The sequence below is a fragment of the Sorex fumeus genome, unplaced genomic scaffold (genome assembly GCF_029834395.1).
Source record: "Sorex fumeus unplaced genomic scaffold, SorFum_2.1 ptg000098l, whole genome shotgun sequence".
NCBI lineage: Eukaryota > Metazoa > Chordata > Mammalia > Eulipotyphla > Soricidae > Sorex > Sorex fumeus.
In genome coordinates, this window is record NW_026606155.1 from 74,929,256 (window position 1) to 74,950,650 (window position 21,395).

Here is a 21,395-nt window from a genome sequence, read left to right on the forward strand (position 1 = left end):
TCTCATTCTCCTAACCCTGAAAGAGCCTTGAATATGGCACTTTTTAAAATCTCAGGGCTAGGGCAAAGAAGACATTACTGGTGCCTGCTTGAAGCAATCTACGAACAACAACAAGATGATCATGATCATGATCGTGATTTTCAACTTCAGTTACAATGACAGTGTTAATTAAAAATAAAGAAGTGACTGTTCAGCCTTAGATCAATGTTATAGTTGTACAGATATTGTGATTATTTCTCAAGGATGCACAATGCTTACCTTTAAATCTGCTCTTGTGGAGACCAGTGAAATACTACAGCATTACCTGAAGACCTGGGGAGGGTTTCAGAGCTGGGTGGCAGCACAAAGACCAGACAAAAGGAAAGTGTGACAGGACCACTCCAGGGTAGTTTTCTTTGTGCTAGGCTCAGCTCATTAAGTCAGCCAACAAGGATGATGTAAGTTTCCCAAAGCTCTCAACTCAGAAATCCTCTTCCCAATTATACTTCTAATGGAAACGTCACCTCTATTAGAGGTTTACCCAGCACTGGCCTTTCTCAAAAGAAAACCAGGCGTGGAAGAGTAGTGTGATTTTCAAACATGCCAGCCAGCTGCATGCATATGGATTAGCACAGATAATAGTGTGGGGAGGGAGGAAAGGACAAAGCATGGATGCTGTGTCATAGCAGGGGTAAGGTTCAGCCAGGCAACAGGAAAGGAGATGCTAAGGAAGCGTCACAGTTTTGCCCAAGGCTGGAGGGACTCTAATCAGCTGTGACTGGTAGCAGAAGAGCTGTAGACATTTGCCAGTGCATTGTCATAAATTATAAATTTAGTCATGAATTATGGCAGGAGTTAGAGTAGGGGAGAATAGAAAATCTAAGTAGAAATTAACAGGAAGAAGCAAGTAGGAACAGAAGCTGAGTTCAGTGAACTAAGTCAGATATTCATGAGAGAAGACAGGGAGAGAAGGAAGCAGAGACAAGGCTGATCTGGGGAAGAGAACCTCAAGAGCGGAAGTCAGCCTTACCCTCATTAACGTTCTGCCTTCCTTTCACTTCCCTTCATCCTTTGCTTCATTCAATCTTACCTCATCTCAGCTCTTTGCCATGTTCTGCTCAAAGCACACAGGATATGTGGTCTCAGAGCCTTTAGTCTATATCCCAATTATCCCAATCCCCCCCCCCCCCCCCGTTTTTTTTTGCTTTTTTGAGTCACATCTGGCAATGCTCAAAGGTTCCTCCTAGCTCTGCTCTCAGAGTCACTCCTGGCAGTGGCGGTGCTCGGAGATCATATGGGATGCCAGGGATTGAAACCAGGTCGACCATGTGCAAGGCAAATGGTACCCGCTGTACTATCGCTTCACCCCCATCTTATCCCAACTGCCCAGAAAGGAAGAAATGATCACATTTTTCTCTTTATTGTCAAAATATGATGGTATTAAAGTTCAAGAGGTACTGGGTTGGTCTTTGGGTGGTCTCCAGTGCTTTGGGGGAAGGCAGAAGTGAGCCCCCAGGAATGTGAGAGAATCATCTCAAAAAAACTAGCAGCAGCTACTGTGCCAAGTTTACTGCCCAAGGTTGAATCTGGGAAGATCCACAGATGCAGAGATCAAGGGCTTTTGGGCTCCAGTTCTTGGAGGAAACAAAGGTGAAAACTGTTTTTGAGAAGACGATTTCTCAAAAGTGAACCTGGCACCAGAAGGGTCTTGTGGAAGAAAAGGGCAAGATGAAGGATAGATGAGATTGTCTTTTCCTTTCTGCTGCTATCTAAGGGTCATGTGACCCCAACAAAGGTCTAAAGTTGATAGTAGATATATGGCTCTCATAGAGGAGCCAACAGCTCATTCTAAGCCTGGTAAGACAGCATTTTTAGGCTGTGGAATGCATGCCATCAGATTGGTGATAAACTGTTCCAATTTCTGTGCAGCTTGCTTCCCGGTCTCTAGGACTTCATCATGATTGGCTTTCTCCAGCGATTCATAATCCATGACGACCTTATTAGTGATGAGAGAAAACCCAAAGACTCGAAGTCCACAGTGCCTTGCAATGATAACTTCTGGTACTGTGCTCATGCCTTGATGGGGACAAAGAGGAAAACCAAATGTCAGGATCCTAAAGTGACTCCTTTCCTCATCCTTTAGATCTACCTCTCTGCTCAATCACCGGACTGGCAATTTAATCTCTCAAAAAAAAAGAAGTCAAAGAAGCAGATAAGTTAGCTTCGGTTGCTTAGATGACCTTACAGATTTCGGGGCCAGGGTTTCTGGGTCACACCCCATGGTGTGCTCAGGGATTACTCATGGCTTTGTGGAGTCTCACTCTTGGTGGTGCTCAGGGGACCAGGTGGTACTCAGGGGATCAGGTGGTACCCGGGATGGAATGCAGGTCTCCCACATAATGGTAGGTACTCACTTTGTTGAGCTCACTCCAGTTTTATATTTCCTATGCTACCAAAGCAATACTCTATTTCCACAAATGTTATGTGCCACTCCTTTTTGGTTTTTTGTTTTGTTTGGAGTAGGGCCACACCCAGCAGTGCTCAGGGGCGACTCCCAGCTCAGTTCCTGGAGGTAGTCAGGGGACCATGCAATACTAGGTATATGACATTCCAGTCCACTGTGACAATTTTGAAGTCCATTTTATGCAAGTCTGTCTTCTGTCAGAGACACAAAAAGTGCCCATGAAGATATTTGTTACAATAACCCTTCTAAGGGCCAGAGATGGAGTGAATGTTTTGCATGCAGAAACCTGCTTCAATCCATAGCAATGCACATTTCCCTGGGCACCACCAGGAAGGAGCCTCTAGAACCTAATGAGGGGTGTCTCCTGAACATAGCTAGGTGTAGCCCCAAATAATAATCCTCAGAAATAGTCATCAATAATTGGCACTACAGTTGTTAGAGTTTTGGAGCTAATTTTTTTTCTTTTTTTTCTTTTTTGGGTCACACCCGGTGATTCTCAGGGGTTACTCCTGGTTTTGCACTCCTGAGTACTCGGGAGTACTCCTGGCAGTACTCGGGAGACCATGTGGGATGCTGGGAATCAAACCCGGTCGGCTGTGCGCAAGGCAAATGCCATACCACTGTACTATCGCTCCAGCCCCCTGGAGCTAAAAATTTTTGATGCTAAAATGGAACCAACCTTCATTTCTTTTTTCTTTCTTACTGGTGATACCAGGCATTGAACTCAGATCTTACACATGTAAGCCATGTGCTCTACCACTGAGCCCAACAACTCCAGAACCCAACCTTCACCACTTTGGTATCTTCTAGAAGTCACTTTAATTTAATCTTTTCTTAGTCAGGATATCTCTCAATCTATCCTCTAGATCCAAATCTCTTACTCCCTCCCATTTTTATTTTATCAGCTCTCTCCCTCTTCAAGCCTCTCGCCATAATCCCCGTCTCACCAACAGCATCTGCTCCCAGCTTCTGCAACAGACGAGACTCTGCCACGGTCTCAAAGCTGGGGCCAGCCACCATGACGTAGGTCCCTTCCTGGAGCTCTCGCTGCTCCCCCATTTTATTCCAGATATTATGAGCCAAATGCCTCATATCCCGGTCGTAGGCATCAGACATGGGTGGGAAACGAACTCCAAACCTAGGGCACAGGTTGGGTTATTTCAGATTAGTGGAATATACTCTCTCCTAGTTCCTAGACAAGTCCCTAAAAACCTTCTATAAACCAAAGAACAAGATGCATACTTATCGTCATTGGGGCCTCGGAGAGGATTTTGACCACAGAAACCAGGTAAGTTGATATGATCACGGATCAACATGATATCTCCAACTTCATACTTGGGGTTGAGACCTCCAGCTGCATTGGTGACTACTAGAGTGTCCACACCCAAAAGGTGGAAGACCCTTACTGGGAATGTCACCTGAAAAGCAAGAGAACAGAAAGAGTTCTTTAAAATTTCATCAGTCTATTAACAAATATGCATGACACATATCATTGGGGAAGAGAAAATAAGCAACCCAAAATCCACCTCACCCTGGTCAGCAGTTCAGTGAAACTGCATTGCTAATTCCCCCTCTCCTCTTTCAGATGCAACCAAGTTTATGTCTGCATTTTACCTTTGAGAGCGAATAGCCTTCATACAGGTGGAATCTACCCTGCATCATCACACAGGCTTTGCCATTCAGGAACCCAAACACCAATCGACCTGCGTGGCCTGGCACTACAGACAAAAAGAAAGGAAAAGGAAAGAAATGAAACTTTTGCAAAATACATCCATCCATTGAGTTCCTACCTAAGTCAGCGCATTATGCTCAACATATAAAGGGATAATCAAGCCAATGAAGACATGATTGCTACTCTCAGAAAGTCTAAGACTAGTGAGAGAGACAGATATTGCACACACATTTACAAAGAAGCATAGAGGCACACCCTGTGATTAGTGATACTTAATGTGAACATGGATGTTGAAGAAAGGCTTTTAAAATAGATTTCCAAACTATTCAACTATTAGGACTGGAAGATAGCTCAATGGCCTAATATTGCACTTAGGAAGCCTTGGTGGATGTGTTTAATTCCCAGTACTGCATGGTCCCCCAAACAACATGGGGAGTGATCCCTGGGCATAGAGCACAGAGCCAGGTATGGCCCAAACAAAACAAAACAAAACAAAACCAAAAACAGAAGTCCTAAAACAAGAAGCTCTGTAGGGCCTAGAAAGATAGTACAGAAGGTAAGATGCTTGCCTTGTATGGAGCCAGCCCTGACTGGATCCCTAGCACCAGTAGGTATGGTCTCAATGCTCCCCCACCAGCCCCAATAAGAAAGAAACAAAACTGTACACATGTGTCAACCTATGTAGAGAAAATGCTTCCCTGCTCCAGAAGGGAGCTCATCGTCTATTCTTGCTCCCTAAAAGGCTTCTAAGTAAGGGGAAGACTTTGGATTCAGACAAGTTCCCTGCATCATGACTCCTGAAACCTATAGGAACACTCACCTGTGATGGTGCATGCAGGGTTGTGGGAGTGCAAAGATAAATCCTTACAGGCAGTAATACCTATCATTATTGTGCTTTTTTAAAAAATTTTTTTTCTCTTTTTGGATCATACCCGGGGATGCACAGGGGTAACTCCTGGCTCTGCTCTCAGGAATTACCCCTGGCGGTGCTCAGGGGACCATATGGGATGCCGGGAATTGAACCGGGTTGGCCACGTAAAAGGTAAACGTTCCACCCGCTGTGCTATCGCTCCCGCCCCCCATTATTGTCCTTTATCTGGCATTTTTTTCTCTAATGGACATGACCAACCTGTCCCTTAGGGATCGAAGAGTCTGGGAAACAGACCAAAACCAAGAAGATGGGCTGTGGAGAGAGCTCACAGGGCCAGTACATATATTTTGCATTCAGGAGACCTGGGTTTAATTCTTATCACCATATGAAATGATCTGTGAGCACTGGTGGTATGACCCTAAAGTCAAAAACAAGCAAATAAAAATGAAACAAATAAACCAAGAAAAATTGAGGGATACTTAGAAAGGAACTTAACGGATGGAGAGCCAGGTTTGATCCCTGCTATTATTCTGTCCTCCAAGCATCACTGGGAGTGACACCTGAGCTAAGTTAGACCCCTGAGCACTGCCAGGTATGGCCCAAAAGAAACAAAACAAAACAAAACCCAAAAATCTTGCCTGTCAATTTAGGGACATACATAAAAATCCAGTGCACACAGCTTATATATACTAGTCCCTAGTTTTACCCTTGGCACCCCATGTCCCCCCAGTAATTTGAGTGGTAGCCCCATAACCTCCCCCCCACACACAAACACACTCCCAAAAGATAGTACAGGGGTTAAGATGCTCCCTAAGCACAGCCAAAGTGGCACAAACACCAAAAAGAAAATTTAAAACAAAACAAAACTAAACTAAAAACCGCCAGAGTAATAGAACAGAGATGACTACAGAGGCACAAACTGAGGAAAATTCAAGTAAAATACAAAAAAAAAAGGGTGAAAAACTGATAATTCATACCCATTTAAAATAGGCTGATGGGGGAAGGGGCAAACTGGAGATATAGTATATCAGGTAAGGTGCTTCGCCTTGCATGTGCTGACCCAAGTTTAATCAACAGTACCTTATATGGTCCCCCAAGCACGGCCAGGAATCATCCTTGAGCACAGTGCCAGGAGGAAGCTATGAACATCATTGGGTATGGCCTAAAATTTAAAGAAAAGTTAACTTTGCCCTTTGCCTCCCTCTCTTTCTAATATTTCCTTTACTCACCTCCATCATCTCAGTCTTATCTCCAGTCTTCCTCAAAAGGGTTTGAAAAAAAATCTGTTAACCTCAAGTAACCATAGTACCTAAACGATTCTGGGTTTTTTTTTTTTTTTTTTGGGTCACACCTGGTGATGCTCAGGGGTAACTCCTGGCTCTGCAATCAGGAATCACTCCTGGCCATGCTCGAGGGACCATATGGGATGCCAGGGATTGAACCTGGGTCAGCTACATAAAAGGCAAACGTTCTACCTACTGTACTATCGCTCCGGCCCACCTAAACAATTTTTAAAAAGGACTCTGGAGAGATAGTACAGCGGGTAGGGCCTTGACTTGCACTTAGCTGACCCATGTTTGACTTCTTGCGCCACATATGGTCCCCCAAGCCTGCCAGGAGTGATACCTGGCACCACAGTGATCTGTGCACAGAGTCAGGAGTAAGCCCTGGGCACCATAGGGTATGGTCCAAAATAAATAATAATGATAAAAAATAAGTAGTTCTCTTTTCTGGAGAAGCCTGTGTTCTCTCTTAAACACACAATTCTTTCTTTTCATATTTCTCTACAACCATTGTACTTTAAAATTATAATAACAGGGGCTGGAGTACAGTGTATAGGGCCTTGCATGCAGATGACCTGGGTCAGATCTCTGGCATCCGGTATGGTCCCAAGTCCACCATAATTCCTTAGTGCAGAGCCAGGAGTAATCCATGAGCATGCTGGGTGTTTACCCAAAATCCAAAAATAAATAAATAAAATTAAATTAAAAATAATAAAATTAGTTAATTTTAAAAATGAAAAATAAAATCACCAAGATCTGGCCCCCCCAAAAAATCTTATCTCAGGCTAGAGAGTTGGTTCAGTGGACTGAGTACGTGCTTTGTGCACAGGAGACCCAGGTTTGATCCCTGCCATTATGCTGCCCCCAAGCATCACTGGGAGTGACACCTGAGCTGAGTCAGACCCCTGAGCACTGTCAGGTATGGCCCAAAAGAAAAAAAAAATCTTGACTGTCAATTCAGGGACACAGCTAAAGATTCAGTGCACATGGCTTTTATATGCTTGTCCCAAATTTTGTCCTTGGCACCGCATGGCCCCCCAGTAATTCCAGTGGTAGCCCTATATTATAACCCCACTGCCCTACACACACACACACACACACACACACACACCCATACTACTTTGCCTGAATCTGAACTACCAGGCCTGAAGAGGAAGCTGAAAGCCAGTGGGCCTTGTGGCCCCTGATCTCTGCTCAGAAGTCCCCCAACCCCCAAAAGCCAACTCTCCCAGGAAAAGAGGATGTAAGGTAAAAGTTGAACAGAATTATAAACTAGAGCCAGAGAGTTCAACAGGCTGTAGGGCAGGTTTTACAGGAGGCCTGAATTTCCATGCCCAGACACACACAAACCTGGAGCACAGAATCAGCAGTAGCCCTGGGCATTGCTGCCAGATAAGGTTCCGCAACAGAAACAACACAAAGGTAATAAAGGAAACTCATTATCTTCAAATTAAAATTCATTTCAGAAATTAATAAGTAACTCAAATTAACTACCCTGTTCTTTATCTTTTATTTGACTTTGGTTTTATTTTATTTTATTTTTGCCTTTTGAGTCATACCCGGCAACTCCTGACTCTTCACTCAGGAATTCTTCCTGTCAGTGCTCAGGAAATCATATGGGATGCTGGGAATCAAACCCGGGTCAGTTGCATGCAAGGCAAACGCCCTATCTGCTGTGCTATCACTCCAGCCCCTGACCCTGAGTTTTTTTTTTTGCTTTGTTTTGAGGGACTACACCCAGTGGTGTCACCGTCTATTCTGGCTCTGTGCTCAGGAGTGAACTTTGGGGGTGCTCGGGGAACCATATGCATTGCAGGGGATGGATCTATAGTCTGCCATACGCAATGTAAGCATCTCGCCTCTTGTACTATCTCTCTATCCCTCATTGGCCTACCTGACCCTACTTCTCCTGGTCCTTCCTAAGCTTTAGCCTCAAGATTTCTCAGCTCGGATACAGTATTTTCAGACCTCTCAGAGCTCCACAGTGTATAGGGAGCACCTGTCTGTCCATCTGTCCCTCTAAAGGAAAATGAGTGGATGAGTTTTGTATGTCCACATGTTGTTTGTGCATTTATTTGTCTGCAAGGACATAGTAGGCTGCATGCACAATGCCACAGGCCTTTCCCAGGATCGGAGCAAGAGCTTAGAGGGTTGGGAGTGGCCGTAGCACATGGGACAAGAGAGGCCCATGCTTTTCCTGGCAGGTGAGACACTGTCCTTGCACAGTTAAGCTGCAGACAGAAAGAAATGAGATGAGTGAGTGTGTCATGACCACAATGTCTACAGTGGGAGGAGGAGGTGGGGGAGGTGTGACGCTTTCCGGAGCGGAGTTATTAAAGTGAGGAAACTGTCATCTCATAAGTGAACTGACATTGTGAAATTTCTACCAGGGGAGTTTCCTGTAAAGTCACTCTGATCCTTCACAGTTTCTTTTATCTCACCATTAGTAAAATGCTACAGAATTATCAGGTTCAGGTGTAGAAGCACGGCCTTCCCCTCAGAACCCCACCAATACTGCTCAGTGCTCCCCCCACTCCCCCACCCCCGTTTCCCTTGCCAGTACCTGTACTTTTGGGAAAGTGTGGTATGTCACTGTAGTTAAAGATCTGTTTCTGTGTTAATTTTTCAGTCAACCCTCCTAAACCAGAACCACAAATCACCGCGACTTGAGGTCGATGGTTGATGTGGGACTTAAGCCATTCTGCTGTATCGTAATAATCTTTATATTTAAATCTGGAAAAGAAAAAACAAAATCAAGGTCAACTCCACTTCCATTCCATCCACAGACTAAATGGCCTTTCATGTAGAAAGGCTGACAGATAAGCAGAGGGGGCAAAGAACAGAGCACGGGGACAAAAAGGGAGGCTCTTGTCTCAGATGAATTTTTTCTGAATCATCTTAACCACAGGCCTCCGGAAAAGTCTGATGTGGAACTCCCTTCTCATTCTAGAACTCATGCAGGTTAACAAAACCAGTTTCCACTACCAGTCCCAACTTCCTTTTTGGTGCCTGATAGATAACGCAAAGGCACTGGAGCACATATTTTTTTTTTCTTTTGGGTCATACCTGACAATGCACAGGGGTTACTCCTGGCTCTGCACTCAGGAGTTACTCCTGGCAGTGCTCAGGGGACCATATGGGATGCTGGGAATCGAACCCGGGTCGGCCGCGTGCAAGGCAAACGCCCTACCCGCTGTGCTATATCTCTAGCCCCCTGGAGCACATATGTTACATGTGAGATTCCTATGTTCCATTTCGAGCACTGCCAAGAGCTACCCCTAAGCATTAAGTCAGGGCTGGCTCCTGAGAACACAGGATATGATCCAGAAAACAACAATAAAACATTGAAAGAAAAAAAAAAGACACCTGTTTTGCTGCCACTAGCATGATTAATCTCTCTCCTGAAGATTTAGAGAGGAAGGGACACTAGAGTTGTGGAAAGAAATAGACAAAATGGAGTTACATATGTCAAAGAAATCTACAATGGGCCCAAGAGGAATATAGGATGTATAATTTACACCAGTCCGTACCCCAGTAGAGCTGAATAGAGCCGGTGATTGCAAACACACATCATGGGAACCTAACTCACAACTAGAAAGTTTAGTAACAGTCAAGAGACTGAGTAACAGGCCATTTATTCTTGCTTGAGTCACCAGAGACTGTAACTGATCACACAGCTGTGAGAGACTGTCTAGTAAGTCTGTTAAGTATTGGGAGCCCCTAGCGTCATTTAGGGAGCCCAATTCAGTTTCATGCTGACTCTGTACTCCCCCAAATGGCAGTTCTGGAGACATCCCACAACATGTGTGTTGTCTTCACATTTTGCTTCCGTCTAGAAGTACAGTGAAATAATCAAACCCAAGAAGATATAAGGTGGGGTGTGAGGTCTTTTTATGGAAGACCCGGAAACTGGAATTGAAACCCTCTCAGACAGGCTGGGGGTGTGGCTCAGGGGATGGTGCATGAGGAGCCAGGCCCAAGGGTCCCCCACACCACATGCCCCTGTCACACACTGCCCAACTTACCCTCCTACTTTCCTCACAGTCTCCCATCCACAGGCCCCCCAATGTGTGTGACATCCCCAGAAAATTTAAACAGAAAAAAATGTTAACCCTCCTCTCAGAGCAATACAATAATAAACCCCATACAACTCTCCTTGAATGACACTCAACATATAATTATGACTAATGACCCTGAGGGTAGGGATAAATCCAATTTCCTGTGTCTTCACTCTCCAGCTCCTTCTCAGAGAAAAGCTAGGGACCAGATTCTTGGGTTGGCCAAGAAAATCATGGGAACACTCATAGGAGAGTTTAGATGTGCCCTCACTGGTTGACCTCCATCAGTGTTTCTGGGACCTCTAAATCCTCAGAGACCCTAGCCATGACCCTGAGTCACTTAAACTAGAGACTAAGATAAGCACAAGAAAGCAGAGCCAGTCCACAGCACTCATAAGCAAAGCAGAGCTATCTTCACAGGCTGCTCAGCAACCGCTACCTAAAATACAGACCATGGAGCTCACTCCTACAACTTCATAATTCTAGGAAGAGACCTCAGAATTATATTTTGTTTAAGCTTTTAGGTAATTCTGACTTAAAAACCAGGCCCAGGGGCTGGTGAGAGAGTGCAGGGGTTAAGACACGAGGTTGGCATGTGGCCAACCCTGGTTTGATCCCTGGCTGTATATGGACCCCCAAGTACAGAACCAGGAGTAACCTCTGAGTACAAGGCCAGGACTTGTCCCTGAGCTCTGCAGGGTATAGTTCCCCAAGATCCCCACACCACCCCCCAAAAAAGAAAAGAAAAGAGGCTTAGGAATTGCTCTTCTAGAGGGACGTAGAGCTCAATTTAGATTCTAATCCCAATGTTGTCTTTTGAGCAAGTACAGCCTCTGCTTCAAGTTCTTTCCTCTGGTAAAATGGAAACAGGCATAAAGAACTTTGGAAGTGTTCGTGATCAAGGGCCAAAGTCCTGCAAGTGCACAAATCCTGGTTCAAGTCCAACACACTTGAATTCTCCTCCCTTCCCAACTTTCACCTTCGGTATTCTCCTCCCTTCTCTTACCAAGCATCTTTGTTTTATTAGGGCTATACCTGGCAATGCTGCTAGGAGTGCTAGGGTAAAGATGGGGGGGGGGTGGTTACACCAGGGCCACACCCAGTGGCCTAGGTAAGGACAATAAAAGGTGGGTATGCTACCCTGCAGGGCATCTAAATTGGACCCTGGGTATGCTAGTTAGTGTTCTTCAACTTGTGGCACATCCCCAGCTCATCACCAAGAAGGTTCTTCACCCTTTAGAGACCCACTTATAGAGAACCTTACCACCAGGAATCAACCCAGAATTCTCAGTGTAATTCTCTCAGACTGACTTGAAAAGACCAAAGTTTGAAAAGGAGGAAGAGGGGGAAAAAGTCGAAACTATCTCAAAGGTTCCATCCCTAGCACCACATGGTTTCCCCTCTAGTGATGCCTGAGCACCATGCCAGGAGTAAGCCCCAGCACCACCAGGTGTGGACTAAATACCCCCCAAAAAAATCAAGCTAGAAAAGAACAACTAAACCAAACAGAGCCTTTGAAACTAGGTAACTCTAAGGCACTGGGCTGTCTTCAGGGAAACCGCTGGGTAAGGCACGTGGTGGGGGGGGGGGCGCGGGAGGGGGCTTCAGGATGCTGGAGAAGCAAAACAATAAAAGGACAAAAAAGATAATCCAGTAGCGTATGCAAAGGGGGCAGCCGCCTGAAAGAAGCAAGAAACCCTGTAGCATATTCTAACCACACTCTGTCGTGAGCATCCATCCTCTCCCAAGAACACTCAGAATCCTTGGGATTCCAAAAAGCCACAGGGATCTTTAATGCTGGAGACCTGGAATGGGAACCCCGATCGTTCCGGGAAGGATCTTCTAAAAATGGGAGGGGTCTGTGGCTCGGTTGGAGGCAGACGGAATTCATTTCTCACCTGAGATCCTGAAGTCTCATTGAACAGAACTTCCAGTTTGAAAGCAAGGAAAGTAGTGGCCGAGCGATGTGAGTAATCGCTCTTCTAAAGAAGTAACTCTAGATAGCCACACTGGAAGAAGGGGCGGAAAAAGGGCCCCGTGGCTCTCCCTAGACCTCAGAGTGGGAGTGTAGGGGAAAGCACCAGGTTTGGGGGCGAGGGGGCATGCCTCTCTCCACACTCCCACCAAAGAGCACAAGCACACACACGCGCGCGCGCGCGCTCACACCAGCCCGCTGCTCCTCCGGCGAGCGGGCGAGATTGTAATAATACCTGTCCCCTTCCTGCTCCGGTGGCGCCACCCATGCTCGATTCCCGCGCGCGCCCCTGCCTAGCGCTGGCCGCCCCGCGCCTGCCGCCGGGCTCCGTGCCAGGCCGCGCGGCATCTTCTGGGCACCCGCTCTCTCTCCCCACCCCATCGGGACGCACCCAGTCGGGGTTCCCGGCCTCGGTGACAGCGCCTTCCCCTCCCTGGGGGCCTCGGGGCTTCCCCCGGGCCTGCTTCCCGCCTTACTCGTTCTCCATGGTCCCACCAACGCCCTCTGGATGAGTCTGCCCTTCCCGGGTCCGTCGCGCTACGCCGAGTTGCCCTCGTCGGGTCAAGTCGGCACAGTTAGCGCGCTGTTTGCTCGCTGCCTTTATAGCCCCGGGAGGCGGCTCCAGCCAATGGCAGCCGCGCACGCGGGCCGGCCCATCTCCATGGTGACACACCCAGTTTCCAGTCTCCCAAGCTCCGGAGCTAACCTCCGGCGGCCGGCTGGTGCGCCTTTCGCGACTCATTCTCCCGCCTGCCGGTCTCTCCCGCGCGGGGTGGAGGGTCCGAGAGGCACCCGTGTCCCCAGTGCACCGTGGGACGCGAGCAGAGTTCCCTAAAAAAAAAAAAAGCCTAGAAGTCGAGGAGACTGGGAGTTCATTCTAAGCCAGCCCAAAAACATACCGGATCTTAGATCGTGCGAACCAGAATGAAACGAAGCGAGCCTGTGTCAGAACTGCCTCCTGGAATGCAGACACAGGGTCCAGCAGTGCTGACCTGCCTGTTCAAGGATTTGGAAGACCCTATCAGGGGGTCTAAATTCAGACACAGATGAAAGAAATGTCCAGCAATTTTTCTAAAAGGTGCTTGAGTCGTTATCATGTAAGATCACTATACCTGTATGTTAGTTTTAGGTTCTAATAGAAATGACATGCAATTATGCTGTCATTCTTGACTATCAGGACTTGACTGGTGTGCAGACACTTTACTGATGTAAATTTCTGCTGGGAAGTGGCTACAGCTGAGTTAAACAAGTTCCCTAGATTCTATACGTTTGTAAAATAAAAGGGAAATTTTAATGAGAGTTTAAAAACTCAAGGAATAAAACACTAATTTAACCTCTTGGGGAAAAAAATCAGACCCAAATTGGGAGAAGAAAACATTCCCTAGGGCAAGAATTCTTGGATACTAGATAGAGACAGAGAAAGGCTGGGAGTGGGATAAAGAAATAACAGGTGATCTCTTGATTTACACAGTAGTGGATCCAAACCATTCTGATAATTAGAGAAGGCTCCCCCACACTCCACCAGGTGAAAATTCCTGTAACAGAATACAAAATAGAGGGCCAGAGCAATGGAACAGCGGGGGAGGGTGCTTGCCTTGCATGCAACAGACACAATCCCAGTTCCATCCCTGGCACCCTGTATGGTCCCCTGAGACATCAGGAGTGAGTGAAACCTGGGTACAGAGCCAGGAGTAAGCTCTGAGCATCAATAAGTGTGACCCTAAAACAAAAACAAACAAAAAGAAACTACAGAATAAAATGGCTTTGAAAGAATTTAGATGTTACAAGTTTAACCAACCTCCCACAAAATCCAAGTCTTAGCTAGGCTATTAAAATTATTTTTACCTTTTACCACTATGAGCAAAACCACTATTTTCCAACACTGTTTCTAACCCATGTAACAAATATATATGGAGCATTAATTATTTATGCTAATTATTTACCTCCTGGCAGTGCTTGGGGGACCATATGGGATGCTGGGAATGGAACCTAGGTTGGCTGCGTGCACGGCAAACGCCCTACCCACTGTGATATTGCTCCAGCCCCCTACAGTGTTTTTTTAAAAAGAAAGGAAGGACAGAATGAAAAAATAAAACTCAAATAATTTTTTGTCTTTCCATATTGGCAATCAAACCTAGGCTTCACCCATGGGCTGGAGCGATAGCATAGCGGGTACGGCATTTGCCTTACCCAGGTTAGATTCCTCCGTCCCTCTTGGAGAGTCCGGCAAGCTACTGTGAGCATCTCGCCTGCACGGAAAAGCCTGGCAAGCTACCTGTGATGTAATCGATATGCCAAAAACAGTAACAATAAGTCTCACAATTTGTTATGAGACATTACTGGTGCTCACTTGAGCAAATCGATGAACAACGGGAGGGCAGTGCTACAGACAGTGCTTTCTCCTAATAAATTTATTTTAGGTAATTTGTCTAAAGCATGTATATGTAAACAAAAGGTGATCTTCTATATGGGTCTGCCAGAGAGATAGTACAGGGTTCTAATCCCCAACACCACCTGTGGTTCCCTGAGCACCACCAGAAGTGATCCCTGAGACAGAGTTAGGAGTAAACCCTAACTGCCAAATGGCCCCAAACATGTCTACCCTCAAGGTAACTAAAAAATGAAAATTGTGGATACAAGTCTCAGTATTCCATGTTTCTCCAGTGTCACATGGGGGAAGAAGTTGTAGTATACACAAACATATGTCCCTTCACCCCCTTGAACACACACACACTACTGATATGTGATAAGCAAGGGTGATTACCAGTCTGCTAGGGTGAAATAACCTGAAACATACAGTCACCAAACTCTGTGTAATCACTTGGCCTTTTAATCTATTTCATCTCAGACTTGCCAGTGGCCCAGAAAGTTGTCTACCAGGCCAATAAGCTTCAGATCATTTCTATCTTGCTATCTATCCAACAAAAGGGTCTATGGTCCAGGTTGCATTAAATCCTACCATGGATCCCACACTAACCAAAATATGGTTTGTTTTACATCTCTTAATTTCTTTCCTCCTAGGCTTTTGATCTTGAAAAGGTACGGATTTGAGTATTTTTTGTTTGTCTGTTGCACTGTGAATACTGGTATATAGTACTTAGCGGTCAATTATGTGAAATGTCTGTTATATCCCTGCAGGCCATCTAAGTAAAGTTCTCATACTTGTTCCCTTTTGGCCATTTTGATCTATTTCCAACATCCCAGTGGAGAGATTCTTTATTTCTGTTCTTAGCACAATTAAGGGGTCCTAGGATAGCTCAGCAGTAGAGCCTGATAAGGCTGATGCGCTCAATAGCCTCTTATAGCTAGTAACTACTGCAGATCACAGAAGCCTTCTGGTCACAGAAATTTCTTCGCATAATATTTCTTTTTAACCTTTCTATGTACAGCTACCTTGTATCTACATAAAAGAAGTAGCAGGGATTTTATTCTGTAGTTACAGGGTTTCTATAATTAGGAACAAATCAATCATCAAATTTAGGGTGATTAGAACTCATTAAAGCCTTACTATCCTACCTTCTATCATTACTTTTCTAACTTCTGACGTACTCATGTCATGCATATTCATAGGAACACCTTCATGTCCAATATCACTTATTAAGCACTGCCTTATGGAATGGAGAGATGTCTTTATAGAGTGGCTTCCAATGTCAGCACTTAATGAAGCACATCGGCCTTTCAGGAACCTTGAGGCGTGGATAGTATTTTATTCCTACTTGTCTGAGGCATATTTCAAGCAGAGGAGAAGATACATAATCTCCTCTTTAGAAATTTACTTACCACCACAGAATCTTTGACCTTCCACTTATCAAATTAGTCCTCCCCTCCCCTCCCCGTTCAAAGGATCAACTTCAATTTTCTATCCTTATCTGTGCTTCACCCTGTGGGAGAAACAGAGAGGAGATTAAAAAAAAAAAAGTAAATAAAAAAAAGGAGAAGACTGTACACCCTCAAATCTTAGCTTTTCTTTTTCTCTTTCTCTTTCTTTCTCTTTCCACCATAGAGATAAGCAAATTCTACCTGAAGAGAAAACAAACAAACAAAAAAAAACCCTGGAATACAAGGAAGCAAAGGCTCAGTGTAATTAAATAGAAATTAATCCATTAAAACTAGACCACACCCTAAATCCCTGCCCCCAATCTCCCAGACCCACTCTTATCTTATTTAGGCACAAAAGTATTAAACTGTAAATCAGACTTGGACCTTTAGTTCCACTTCAGTCTTTTATTTAGCGTAAGTGATTTGAGTTTATAGGGTCTCAGTTTTCATTTCTGAAAAATATATGCCTTCCCTGTTCAGCTCATAACAAGATTTAAAGTCACATAAACATGGATATGAAAGTGCTTAAATTTCTGAGCAAATTATAAATATTTATATGACTTTTGTATTTATCTGTCTATTGACCTAATCAGGAGAAAGCTCAAGTCCAAGTCATCTATGGACAATAATGTAGTACTTTTATATAGCATTGTAGCACTGTACTCCCATTGTTCATCGATTTGCTCGAGTGGGCCCAGAAACATCTCCATTGTGAGACTTGTTACTGTGTTTGGCATATCAAATACGTCACGGGTAGCTTGCCAGGCTTTGCCATGCAGGTGGAAATACTCTCAGTAGCTGGGCTCTCTGAGAGGGGCGGAGAAATCGAACCTGGGTCAGCCAGGTTAGCCGCATGCAAGGCAAATGCTCTACCCACTGTGCTATTGCTCCAGCCCAACCTTTCACTAACCTTTTACTAATAGCTAAAATTATTAGGAAAGACACAATGAAAAGCAAACCAGAATTCAACTCACAGAAATATAGAACTGATGTTATTTTTACCACCCAGATCAATTTAAGATGAACAGAAAACAGAAAATAAAAATAACTATCACATTAGAATAAAATGAACAAAAGTACAGTTAAGTAAAGTTCCTCCAAGAAAAGACAAATTGGATGCTAACTGGTGGTATTTTAAGTCTTTAAAAAAAGCAGTTAAAATTTAAAGACTCTTAATAAGAAAATATTAAATATGCAAACCATTAATAAAACTTTTATATATTAAAATACTTTAATTAGAAATATCAACTATCCTGAACATGGTTTTGTTTGTTTTGGGGCAACTCCAGCTGTGCTCAGGACTGACTCCTGGCCCTCAGCTTAGGGATCACTGCTAGTAGGCTTGGGAGACCATATGGGATGTTAGAATCCAAACCCAGGTGAGTTGCATGCAAGGCTAGTACTCTACCCGCTGTATCATGATTCCAGCCCTAAACTTGTTTTATACTTCTTAGTTCATCTGTTATAAAGTCTGTGTTGTATCATAAGTTTCTAGTATTTTTTTATGTACAGATTCTAGTGCTGATATTTCATATCATAAAATTTTACATTATGTCTACCAACTAGATTGCAAATTCCTGAAAATTTTTTACAAAGGAGATATATTTTGGGGCTGGAGAGATAGTACAGTGGGCAGGTTGCTTGCTTTGCAAACTGGATCTGACCCCAAGCAAGGCAAGCACCTTAACTCTTATCTTACCTCTACAGCCCCCTCCAACCCCAGATTTAAAAAAAAAAAAATTGGCACCACATCTGTAGTGCTTGGGGGACTGTGTGTTGCTGGTAAAAAAAAAAAAAAAACTGTGGTTCCTATATGCAAAATATGCACATAAACCCTATCTCCCTAGCAAATATTTGTTTGTGAATGACAGTTGAACTAATTTTTCTTCTCTTCTCCTTTTTTCTCTTTCCTCTCTCTTCCTTTTCTTTCTTTCTTTCTTTCTTTCTTTCTCTTTCCTTTTTTTCTTTCTTTCTCTTTCTTTTTCTTTCTTTCCACAGCTCTCATCCCCTTAAATGTATTGACCACTAAAATTCTATCACTTGAAGGCTGGGGTTATGGCTCAGTGGAAGACTACTTGACTTGCATATGTAAGGCCCTGGGTTCAATCCAAAAACCACCCAAGACACTTAAAATAAATTCTATCACTTGTACTGGGATGGAAAAATTAAGTAGCATCATATTATTTTGCAGCTCTACCCACAAAAAATTAAAACACTCACCACACTTTGAATGTCTTGTCCTTATGACTTGCTATGACCACAGGACTGTAGATGGAATGAAGTTGTGCTAGTATACTGGAGCGTAGGCCTGAAGAAGCCTTGCTGCTTCTTCTTTCCCCCTTTGGACTATCTCCTAATTACTATCATACTACAAGGAAACCCAGTCATGTCAATCTGTTCAACTGCCACAACGGTGGGTGAGGCCATTAGATCATTCACTTGTTTCAAGTCACTTCGAAATATATGTTCATGAATAAGCCCAGGTGGGACTAGTAAAAAGAGACATCCAGCAAACCATAGGACCAAGAAGGATGTTATTCATTGGCAACAGAGAAAACTGAAGACTAGGAGTTATTGCTCTCTGTGCTCTTATATGACCTTCCTTATGTACCTTCCTTTCTGAGCAGGTATCTTCTGATCACTACCAGAATGCAATGTCACTAAGGGTGAGACAATATTTACTGATCTTAGATTTTTCCTAAATCACCATGTCAAGACTAGGTAAATAATAGGTGAGCAATCCACTTGCACAATCATTAACATCCTTCTTGAATCCTGGGACTCCAATCCCAAGGGGATTTTTTAAAAAATAGGCAGTGTCATCATGAGAGCACTTAGAGAACCATAGTACTCTTCACAGCCCTGTCCCATAATATATGTCCCACATCTATATACAAGCAGGTTAACTTGACCTTAAAAGAATCTACTGGGCCATGGATACAGCTCAATAGTAGAGTTCTTGCTTTGCATGTATGAAGGCTTGGATCTGATCTCTGGCACTAAAAAAATGAAAAAGGATCTATAACAGTACATATTCTGGAATTATTCTACCACTCCTTGACTTCAGTGTCCCACAAAACTGATAACACATTCTTCCTACTGCTTGACACTTTTCCATTTGCCACTCTAGTCTCCATTTGCCTACTATAGGGGCTGGAGCAATAGAACAGTGGGTAGGGCATTTGCCTTGCACACAGTCGACACAGATTTGATTCCCAGCATCCCATATGGTCCCCTGAGCACTGCCAGGAGTAATTCCTGAGTGCAGAGCTAGGAGTAACCCCTGTACATTGCCGGGTGTGACCACCCCCCCAAAAAAAATCCCTACTATATACTATATAAATATATATTTGTTTTGTAGGTCATCTCTGGCAGGGATACTCCTAGCTCAGTGCTTGAGGGTCATTTCTGGTGGTGCTTTAGTGACCACTAACCATGGGGCTCCAGCATACACATCATGTCCTCCAGTCTGTTGAGCCATATTCTGGTTTCAGAAAATATCACTAAGATCCCAAACTGTAAAAAAAGGCAACCGATCTATTAGTCCATTATTTTGAGTTTCTTTGGGCCATACCCAGTGGTGTTTAGGGTTTACTCCTGGCAGTGCTCTGGAAGTCATATGTAGTTCCAGGATTTGAATTTGAATCTGTCTCTCTAGAATCCTGGTTAGTGTATCCAGTTTTCCATTTCTTCCACAATTTTATAAGGATAAGACTCCATTTTGAATGAAGATCAAATATGGCTTTGCTGAGGGCTAGAATGCATATGTAATGGAAGCACAAATAAAGAATGCTATTGCATTCATTTCACTATGCCCTTGGGTGTATGTGCACCAGAAAGAGCACAGAGTATGGAATAATATCCCAGTCTTCTATGAGTTATAACCCCACCCCATTTTGTACCCAAAAATTACTTGTTTCTTTAAGTTTCATTGGAACCTAACTAGTGGAGGAATGTTAGCTTCTAAGTGGAAGCTGGCCTTGGAGAATTGTTTGTAAAAAACAAAATCTAGGTGAAATCTCCAACTCTCAATCTAGCCACAGGTGCTGAGACAGCAAGTTTCTCTGGGGGTCAGGAGGGAAGATGTTTGGACCACAAACATCTGGTAGTGCTAAGGAGTAAGCTTTGGCAGTGCTTTGATGGTGTTGGGGATTCGAACTGGGCTCAGTTGCATGAAAGGTTAAGTACTTTAACCCTTATCTCTCTGGTTCAGCTTTAGTTTAACACTGTAGCACTGTCCTCTCGTTGTTCATCGATTTACTCTAGCAGGCCCAGTAAAGTCTCCATTTTGAGACTTGTCACTGTGTTTGGCATACTGAATATGTCACGGGTAGCTGTAGTTTACTAAATATTAATTGCAGGGGACAGGTTGTACTTTCCTGTTCGGTTGTTAGATTCAGCAGAGTTTGTTCAGGCCCTGAAGTTTGTTTAGGCTCCCATAAAAAGCATATTTAATCAAGGAAAAGGGCTAGCAGGGGCCCTTAAGTTTGGTTTTTGAATTATTGTAGGACTTCGGTAATACCAGATAGTGATTACTTCTTCCTTCATACCAAAGTATGAAGGAAAGAAATAAAAAAGAACTTTTTTGGTGGGGGTGGGACATAAGGGTCTGGGGGCTTTGACTGAAGGTGTTGAGGACTTATTCTTGGTTTTGTCCTCAAGGGTAGTGCTCAAGATATCATATGCAATGACAAGAACCACAGAGGGTCCTTGCTGTCAGCAAGTACCTGAACACCTATACTACCTCTCTGCTTCCAGAACACCTTCTTTTGGTGTGTTCTTCAGGAAGTAGCAGCCATTCCAGTACACCCCAAGTCAAGGAGCTCCTACAGTTAATAGAACTTAGCTTGAGCTAGAACACTTTGATCTCCCAGTAATCGTCCTGTGGTAATGGCCCTCCCTGTTCACACTTGCTTAACTGAGGGAAATTACATTAGTAGCACTATAAAACAAATGAGATCTCTTTAAGGTGATTCACTTTTACTTTCATCCACCATTAACTCCAGAATTATAGTCAACTCACCCTACACATTAATAATAATTAATATGGGAGTCCTTCTAAATTATTCTTTCTATAATAAGTCATTCATTCACTTTGACTGCTAGTCCCCCTTTTACCCTGAAATACCCAACCAAGTCGCAACAATTAAGGGGAAAAAATTTCCTGAGGGACCTTACACACTTTGTTTCAATCTGGGTACCCATTTAGTAGAGTATTTTGAAAAACTTGAAAAAAGGTCGTATTGAGGCAGAATACAATATTGGGGACAACAT

At 43.9% G+C, this 21,395-nt stretch overlaps 1 protein-coding gene and 1 pseudogene across 1 annotated transcript; one reads left to right on the forward strand and one right to left on the reverse strand.

The window, feature by feature from the left end:
* Nucleotides 1–1,380: 1,380 nt before the first annotated feature.
* PNP (purine nucleoside phosphorylase) lies at nucleotides 1,381–12,956 on the reverse strand. The gene is made up of 6 exons (XM_056134071.1): nucleotides 12,779–12,956; nucleotides 8,833–9,002; nucleotides 4,058–4,161; nucleotides 3,686–3,861; nucleotides 3,391–3,581; nucleotides 1,381–2,055 (listed from the first exon to the last, which is right to left on the reverse strand). Exons 1-6 carry the CDS (start codon nucleotides 12,787–12,789, stop codon nucleotides 1,823–1,825), a joined length of 885 nt encoding a protein of 294 aa, XP_055990046.1. The 5' UTR covers nucleotides 12,790–12,956; the 3' UTR covers nucleotides 1,381–1,822.
* A 407-nt stretch (nucleotides 12,957–13,363) lies between these two features.
* Nucleotides 13,364–13,502, forward strand: LOC130042245 (uncharacterized; annotated as a pseudogene).
* The last annotated feature ends 7,893 nt before the right edge of the window (nucleotides 13,503–21,395 follow it).

Coding starts and splice junctions, on each gene's coding strand:
- PNP (XM_056134071.1), bottom strand. Junction 4,162..8,832: donor ACACTTTCCCAAAAGTACAG/GTACTGGCAAGG, acceptor TTTTGTCTGTAG/TGCCAGGCCACGCAGGTCGA. Junction 2,056..3,390: donor GCTGGGAGCAGATGCTGTTG/GTGAGACGGGGA, acceptor GTCCCCATCAAG/GCATGAGCACAGTACCAGAA.